Below are 9,197 nucleotides of genomic sequence, written 5' to 3'. Positions count from 1 at the left end.
AGTTTTTTGCAGATGGATATCCAGTTATGCCAGCACCATTTGTTAAAGAGACTGTCTTTTCCCCAATTAATGGACTTTGGGCCTTTGTCAAATGTCAGCTGCTCATAGGTGGATGAATTTATCTCTGGATTCTCAATTCTGTCCCATTGGTCTATGTATCTGTTGTTGTACCAATACCAGGCTGTTTTGACTACGTGGCGGTATAATAGTTTCTAAAATCAGGTAGTGTGAGGCCTCCCACTTTGTTCTTCTTGAGTAATGCTTTACTTATTCAGGGCCTCTTCCCTTCCCATATGAAGTTGGTGATTTGTTTCTCCGTCTCATTAAAAAATGCCGGTGGAATTTGGATCAGGCTTGCATTGCATCTGTAGATCGCTTTGGGTAGAATTGACATTTTCACAATGTTGAGTCTACCTATCCATGAGCAAGGTATGTTTTTCCACTCATGCAGGTCTCTTTTGTTTTCTTGCAGTAATGTCTTATAGTTTTCATTGTATAGATCTTTTATGTCTCTAGTTAGATTTATTTCTAAGTATTTTATCTTCTTAGGGGCTATTGTAAATGGTATTGATTTGGTGATTTCCTCTTCGAGGTTCTCTTTGTTGGTGTAAAGTCCAAGGCTTCTTAACTTCGGCTCTATTGACATTTGGGCTGGATGATTCTTTGTGGTGGAGGCTGTCCCATGCATTGTAGGATGTTAAGCGGCATCTCTGGCCTCTACTGAATAGATGCCAGTAGCAACCCCCTTCTTGTAACAACCAGACGTGTCTCCAGACAGTGCCAAATTTTCCACTGGGGGCAAAATCACTCCCCACTGAGAACTAGTGATGTATCCCAAATGCCTAAACCAAAAACCAAACCCATTGCGTTGCCATCAGGTCGATTGCAACTCATAGCAACCCTATAGGACAGAGTAGAACTGCCCCCTAGGGTTTCCAAGGAGTGGCTGGTGGATTCGAACCGCCAACCTTTTGGTTAGAAGCTCAGCTCTTAACCTGGTAAATACTCAGTAAGTGCTTATTGAAGGAATGAATGAGGTGAGAGCTGTTTAGTATCATGCACATGTATAAAAATAATTTAATTTTTACCATGATAGATCCAGCTGCCTTTTGCAAATCTTAAAGATAAATACCGATTTCGTCCATCAGTGAAAGATAGGCCAAAGCAACATTCATTCAGCCAAAAAATGAATTAAATGGACAAAAAATTTAGGTCAAACAAAAAGCAAATATCATATGCAAGTAAAACTCTCAGAAGCAGTTTCCAAATTCAGATTGCCTAACAGGAAAATTTACTACAAAGGTTTTTAAAAAATACAATACAATAAAGGGTTTTAAATGAAACGACTTCATCAAAATGTTAATTTTGATAATTACTGTATCAATTATATGAATTTTAACTTCAATGGCCTAATAGTCTTCAGAAAGAAAATCACAGCCTAAGCCTTCAATTCAGTAAAATGTAAATTAGACTTTGCAGCCAAAGAATTCTGGTTTCTCCCAAGTCATGTTTTTCTTTCTCTCCCTCTCTCTGTCTTTTTTATTGTGGTAAATATATAGGTAGCAAAATGTTTGCCCTTTCAACAATCTTCACGTGTATAGTTCAGTGACATTTAATATGTTCATCCTGTTGTTCAACCATCACCATTCCCGAATTTTTCTATCACCATTAACAGTATGTAAACTATTTAATTCTAAAATTAAAATTACAATGAACTTTAATCCTTTCTCTGAAAAATTCAAGTCTCTGTCTTACAATGCACATTGCCAATTGTGCCCTCCAAATTCTTCGTTGTCATGAAACCTTTTCAGTCCAAGGCCTTGACTAGGTCTTCTACTCTCTCTTACATTTATTAGTTCTTCTCTCCTCCGCCCCAGCCCCCAAAAAATCCATAATTAATATTCCAATTGTGCTAACCCCAATCCAGCAGCTAGAGCATCCTCTTCCAAACGTCAACATATATTTATTAGACATTTTTTTTTTAATGCAGGTTACAATTACAGTATTCTGGAGAGTCATTAGCTTGCACACTTTCCCTTCCTTGATAAGGGAGATTTGTCCAATTTCAGAGCCATCTGACCACTTTGAATGTCTGTTCTTTAAAAACCTTAGAGATTTCAAATTCTTTATGAAAAGATGGTATTCCAGTTACCTGTTGTTGCCTAATAAACCACCTCAAACATAATAGCTTAAGAAAACAATGTATTATCTCTTATGGTTCTGTGGGTTGACTGGACTCATCCAGGTGGTTCTCGCTGGGCTCTCTCATGTGGTTGCAGTTTAATGGCAGTTGGGACAGTATCCATCTGAAGTCTTGAATGGGCTGGACATCCAAGATGTCTTCTTCACTCAGCTGTTGTTGCCTGGAGTCAGACACCTGACAGCTGAGGCTAGCTGGGCATCTCTCTCTCTGTCCACACTGCCTCTCCACATGGCTAGCTTGGGCTTCCTCACAGAATAGTGATCATAGGATTGTTGGACTTCCTACGTGGTAGCTGACTTCCCTCAGAGTGGGCATTCCAAGATCCAGGTGGAAGATGCAAGGCTTCTAGAATTCTTCTCACCAAGGCCCACCAGTCATGCAGTATCACTTCTGCCATATTTTATTTATCAAAAACATGTCACAGGAGCAGCCCAGATTCAAGGGGAAGAGACTACACAAAGGTGTGAATACAGGGAAGTGTGGTTCATTGAGGGCCATCTTTGGAGACTTCATACCACACGTGGGAAAAGACGAGCAGTACTGTCATCCAGTGTTTCAAAGATGAACTTTCAACCATATTGCTTAATAAGGATCTTTCCTTAAATTCTCTTCATTTTCCCTTTGGCTGCCAAACTTATGGTCTTTTTGCTCAGTAGTAGAACCCCCCATCGAGGGTGAAGATGGTAATAGGAGAGACATTGTCTATAGATTTGGTACAAGCCATGCCGATGCTTCTGGTCAACTGGACCCTTTTATCCATCTCCTCCCTGTCTCTGTTGGCCCTGATAACTACGGTGGCTTCATTATGCCCGTTTTCTTCAATAGTATTCCCTGAACACAACTGAGAAATGAGAAGTCATTCCACTTCACTTCTTTTGCAGGTAGCAGAGTAAAGGCAAGGGTCAGCCGCAGCAGGCAGAGTGTTAATGCTTCATATGGTCCATGACACATCACACTTGGCCATAATCTGTTGACCTTTTCTGAACGCTTGGTAATTTGCTGGCCGTTTCTATTCTCCCCAGCTAACGGCTTCAGTACCTGTTAGGAATTGATACAGTGGATAATTATAATCTCTGTTCAGATCATTAGAAAGGTCAACTAGATGAAGCATTAAATCCCCATTTCAAGTGGAGTCCTGGGCAACTTTTCTGAAAATGAAGGGCAATGCTGTTTCCTCCAACTTTGCCAGCAATTGGCTAGACTAACACTACGTTATGGCTGGTGAACAGATTACAAAAACCTTAGTGTACTTTTCACATTCCAGGTTCATACAGGAAGAGAAAATAGAAGGCACCCCAGTGGCTTCATCACAGAATACCCCGGGATTGAGGGAAGGCCCTTTTGAGCAAAGAGTCGTTGGAGAAATGCTTGTTAATCGGTTCTTATTTCCGTCAACAGTGGCTGTCCAGCAGAGAGTTTAAAGGCTGAGTTGGACTAGCTTGCAGAAAAGAATATTTTTCTAATCTCTTTGAAGAACTCTTTAAGCGCAAGAAGAAGAAAGAATCTTATGTGTCCGTGTATTTACCTTAGAAGTGAGAGTTCAAATGCCCTTTCACTGTGCCTTACCACTTTTCTTTCCAAATAGAAATATGGCACATTGATCTTTTGAGTTATGTTAGAATGTCATTTTACAGTTTACAAAATCCTTTCACATATAGCCCTAAATCGCCTCTTTATTTTCCATTTAAAAGCCTAACCTTTCAGCCTTCGTAGATCGACTGAAGTTTAAAATCTTATAGTGAAGTTCTTTGGACTCGCCTTTGGTAAAGCAAATCTCTTGAATTTTGACATAAAATATCTTCCTCTACACTTCTAGTTATTTGAGTTTTGTTTTTCTTTCCCAATCTCTAAGGAAATCACAGCAGTCCTTCATTACTCTGTTAAATTCCTATCAACCTCTGAGCTGATCAAGGAATCTATTTAGTTGGCCTAGAAGGGAAATATACAATCACACATGCCAATATGATTATATAGTGCAATATTCAAATGACATAAGTGTAAAATTGGAGAGGCAGTTAAAGAAAGGTTCCAAACTAGGCTGCCCTGAGAAATAGGGAGCACTAGCTTTAGTATCACTTTTGAAAGGGATTTTAATACCGAGGTCAAAACTCTACCTCATTAGAACCTGGGCTTCTTCCTCGTGCAGCTATGCTTGCTACAGCAGAATCCAGCCAATGAAATTCTAAAACAGGATGTAACACCAAAGCATGACCTGCAATGTCTGATGTTCGGTGTCACAAACATGTTTTAAGGGACCCTCCATCAAAACGGATAAGCAAAGACCTTTCTTAGAGAAATTGTTGTTGTTAGTTGCCATCAAGTTGGCTCCAGTTCTTGGGGACCCCGTGTGCAGTGTAATGAGATGTTGCCCAGTCCTGTGCCATCTTCATGATCATTGGCATGTTTGAGTTCATTGTTGCCGCCATTGTGTATTACGAGTGCCTTCCAACCTAGGGGGCTCATCTCTAGTACTATATTGGACAATATTCTGTTCTGATTCAGGGGGTTTTCATTGGCTCATTTTTGGAAGTGGACCACCAGGCCTTTCTTGCTAGTCTGTCTTAGTCTGGAAGCTCTGCTGAAACCTGTCCACCATGGGTGACCCCGCTGGCATTTGAAATACCAGTGGCGTAGCTTCCAGCATCACAGCAACAAGTAAGCCACCGCAGTACAACAAACTGACGGACAGGTAGATGGTGGTTAGAGAAATTGAGAAAGGGTTTAACTGAAGGGCAAATGTGACAGAAGCAGGTTTTTTTTTTTTTTTTTTTTTCCTCTCCCTGAAGATCAGCACCGTGGCTCAAGGATTAAAATGATGATTTTAACAAACTCAAGTAACCATTTAAATAGATCTTGGCACTGCAATTTGAAATTACTCTTCGTAAATGGAAAAATCACTTGGAATTTATTACGAAATAATGCTTCTCTAAATATGCTTCTAACTGTATGTTTAAAAATTTCCAGCTGTCTTAGGCCTTCATGAAAAGAAAATAAAAGTCATCTGATTACTTAATTGTGGCATTTTCCATTCCCAATTCTAATCCTTCTTTTGAGGCAATTTAAAAGTGGCTTAGATTTTTTTTTTTTTTGTCTGGCAGGTTGTAATTAAATAATTATAGATGAGCAAAAAACACAGAAGAAAAGCATGCTCCTAGTCCTGATGATAAATAACATATTGGAATATTTTATTTCAATTTAGATAACTTTATTTATTCATTAAATGGTAAAATTAAAGTTAATCCAGGTTACGTTCCAAGCAATTTACAGGGCATTACTATGGACACGGAGCCCTGGTGGCACAGTGATTAAGAGTTCGGCTGCTACAAAAAAATAATACACGTGAGGAATGTGCTTCTTAGTTCAATCAGATATACGAGACCAAATGGGCAACTCCTGTCCAAAAGCAGGATGAGAAGGCAGGAAGGGACAGGAACTGGTCGAATGGACACAGGGAACCTGGGGTGGAAAGGGAGAGTGTGCTGTCACATTGTGGGGATTGCAACCAATGTCACAAAACAATATGCGTATAAATTTTTGAATCAGAAATTAACTTGAGCTGTAAACTTTCACCGAAAGCATAACAACAATAACCAGAAAAGAGTTCGGCTGCTAACCCAAAGGTCAGCAGTTCGAATCCACCAGCTGCTCCTTGGAAACCCGATGGGACAGCCATACTCTGTCCTAAAGGGTTGCTATGAGTCAGAATTGACTCGATGACAATGAGTTATAAATGCAATAGACATATTTTGAAAAATGGTTCCCATTTTCAAATTAATAAGGTGGGCTGAACAATGCTTCTTCCTAAAGTTCTTAAAGTTCCTAAGGTTTCTAAAGTCAGCAAAAAAGATGAGGACCCTCAATGAGATGGATTAACACAGTGGCTGCAACAATGGGCTCAAGTATAACAACAATTATAGGCATGGTGCAGGACTGGGCAGTGTTTCATTCTGTGGTACATAGGGTCACTATGAGTCAGAACCAACTCGACAGCACCTAATGACAACAACAAAGTTCTTGATAGAAAAAAATAAAAAAAGCTGTATAAGGTAAAATCATGGTTGAGATACATATAGATTACTTGGTTACATAACTCTGTTTGTTAGTGTGGCAGACAGACTTTAAGATGGCTGCCAATGATTCCTGTCTCTGGTATTCACAGCCTTGTATAATCCCCTTTCTTTTAGTATGAATGTGACCTGTGATGCTTCTAACCAGTAGAATAAGGCAAAGGATGTCACTTCCATGATAATGTTACATAAGATTGTAACTTCCATCTTGCCCTCAGATTCTCTCCCTTGGTGGCTTTGATGAAGCAGGCAGGTTGTCATGTTGGGGAGGACCACATGGCAAGGAACTGAGGGTGGCCTCCAGCCAACTTCCTGCTAGGAACTGAGGCCCTCAGTCTAACAGCCTACAAAAGAACTGAATCCTGCCAATAACAATGGAAGTGAGTTTAGAAGTGGATACTTCCCCAACTGAGCTTTCAGATGAGACCCCACCATGATGTGCATCCACACATTTATGTATCCACTCTCCCAGAGATGGACACCCAGCTTGCCTTCAACACTCCACCCTATACATTCTACTGCAAGGAACATTCTCACCCATGTTCCCTTAGAGGCTAGTGGCAGAATTTTTTTATGCTATAAAGCCAGGTTGGAATTGCTGGATCACAGTAGTTGTGCTGCTGAAGTTGACCTGGTGGTGCCAGATGTCTCCCCAGAACCAATACACATGTCGACATGCCCACTAGCAATGCATGACCCTTCATCTTATGTCCTGACTTATTACCTGATTACCCCGATGCTCTATTACTCCATCTAAAGAGGATAATGGCTGTCTACTCCAGTTACCGGGGCTCTCTGGCAACTCTTGGCAAGAGGAAACTCGTGACACCAGATGGGCCACCGTCAACAGTGTGCTGCCCCCTACCCATCGCCATCACCCTAAGTGTTCTGATTCTTCCTTGAATTGTAGTTCTAGTCCTCATTCTCCTGCTCCATTGACTCCTTTCCTCCCCCACCCCACTCCCTACCTGACGGTCCCAATGCTGCTGTGGCTAGTCAGTAGAACATGGCCCAACACAGCCAGACGTAAGTGGGCCAAGCCTCAAAGCAGTTAGTGCTAGAAAGGCAATTTGCGGTGACTTCTTCACGGATGCAGCCTTGCCTACAGATCCCCTTCGCCTTCCTCATTAGGGCAATAAATCACAAAAGCAGGTAATTAATTATAACCCAAAGTAGAAAAAGTCAGTTCCTCAACAAAGTGGCAACTGACCTTTCTCCTACTCATGATAAAAAAGGAACAAAGGAAGGAAGGAAGCAAAATGATTATAACCCGTAATATGATTTGTCCCCCAAGGGTTTGAGTTCTTTGGAAGGTTTGGCTGAGTTGGAGGAAATTAAATAAACCATTGCATTCTGTTGTTCTGCTTTTAGCTACAAAACATTCCCTATTGTGAACAGGATTTCCCAATTGGTGCCTGTCTGAAATATTTATCAGCCCAGCGTCCCACACACTGTTACTGGGTGCGCTTAACAAGCCACATGGCGCTGAAGGTGATGTTTGCTGGGGGGCTGCTTTTGGATAAGAAACCTACAATGATATTTCTCTTTCATGATGCTGACCCTGAGAAAATAATCATGTTCAACGAGATGACAGAATTTTTAAAAAAAAATCTCTCTCCCCATACAGAAAACCACAGGGAAATGTTTAAGCAGCAAAGAAAAGTAGGCTAGAGGAACATCAGAAGGGAAGAATCCATTTTGAGAGCAGTAACAAGTGTAAAGAGACTGACTGAGTTGGCACTGCTAAAACCATCCACCCTCGACAGTTTAGTTGCCCGGCCCTGCGGTTAGACGGCGCAGATAATATTGCCTCATGTGAACTGCAGGGGGAGATTCCACTCAGGCTGTTTGTTAGCTTGGGAAATACTTGATTTTTGGTCCTATGCTGTCTGAAAGCCCACTTAGGAGCTTTTTGATTTTCTCTGCCCTGGAAGTCCAAGGAAGATTTCACCAGTGCATCCTATATTTCATTTGAAAAGAAAACCGCCACTGGTAGAGTCCGGGCTCCATGCGTTTCATAAATCTGTTTGTTTTTTTTTCTCTTCCAGAAGCTGCAAAGAATCGATCCTGCTCACTGTCATTCAGCCTTACCCTGTAAGTGTTCTATGAGTAAAAGTGTCACTATACGGTCACAGGTTCTAGTTCCCTCCCACCGTCTTCATTATCCGCTCCGGTAAAACCTCGACAGTGAAGAACAGCAGACCAAAAACCAGCCACCACCACCACAAAAACAGTATTCACGATACAGCTTTAGAAATCTCGATTATTTGTACTCTATACTCCGTGTGTGCAAAGCCATTCATTGGAGAACAAATATCTTGGAAAGACAGTTGGCTCTCCAGGCCTGTGGTTCTCTTAGCTCTGGAAATGACACAAAACTTAAGACTTTCTGATAGTTTTCAGCTTAAGAATCAATCCCGAGTCTGTTGGGAATACCAAACTGTAGGCAGTTGAAGATAATTGTTTTTCTTAGCCCCATCTAAATAACTTGGGCGCGAACTGGATATTTATTTATTATTAATTAATTAATTATTTAGGGAGCCCTGGTGGCATAGTGGTTAAGAGCTCAGCTGCTAACCTAAAGGTCGGCTGGTTCAAAACCACCAGCCGCTCCTTGGAAACCGTATGAGGCAGTTCTGCTCTGTCCTATAGAGTCGCTATGAGTCGAAATCGACTCGATGGCAAAAGGTTTGGTTTTGGTTTTTGGTTTGGTGGCGTAAATGGTTCACGCGCGGCTGCTAACAGAAAGGTTGGTGGTTTGAACCCACCCAGTGGCTCTGCAGGAGAAAAGACCTAGCAACCTGCTCCCGTAAAGATGACAGCAAGTTGCGAGTGGACAGCCCAGTAAAACCATGAGAGTAACGAGGTACAGGAGTCCAGTGACAAGGCCCAGAAGGCAGAAGGGGAGTAGGAAGCTGATGATAGGG

At 41.4% G+C, this 9,197-nt stretch overlaps 1 protein-coding gene across 2 annotated transcripts in view; it reads left to right on the top strand.

Moving 5' to 3' along the window:
* Positions 1–9,197, top strand: part of FRMPD4 (FERM and PDZ domain containing 4) — a 217,706-nt gene that overhangs the window by 162,855 nt on the left and 45,654 nt on the right. For both annotated transcript variants that reach the window (XM_023740710.1, XM_023740711.1), the window contains exon 5: positions 8,319–8,364. In XM_023740710.1, the coding sequence (XP_023596478.1) occupies positions 8,319–8,364 (46 nt within the window). The remainder of the gene's footprint in view (positions 1–8,318; positions 8,365–9,197) is intronic.

Source organism: Trichechus manatus, unplaced genomic scaffold (assembly GCF_000243295.1).
Source record: "Trichechus manatus latirostris isolate Lorelei unplaced genomic scaffold, TriManLat1.0 scaffold00162, whole genome shotgun sequence".
In the NCBI taxonomy this organism is placed as follows: Eukaryota; Metazoa; Chordata; class Mammalia; order Sirenia; family Trichechidae; genus Trichechus; species Trichechus manatus.
The sequence above is the reverse complement of the archived record's forward strand: the minus strand, read 5'-3'. Positions and strand labels throughout refer to the sequence as shown.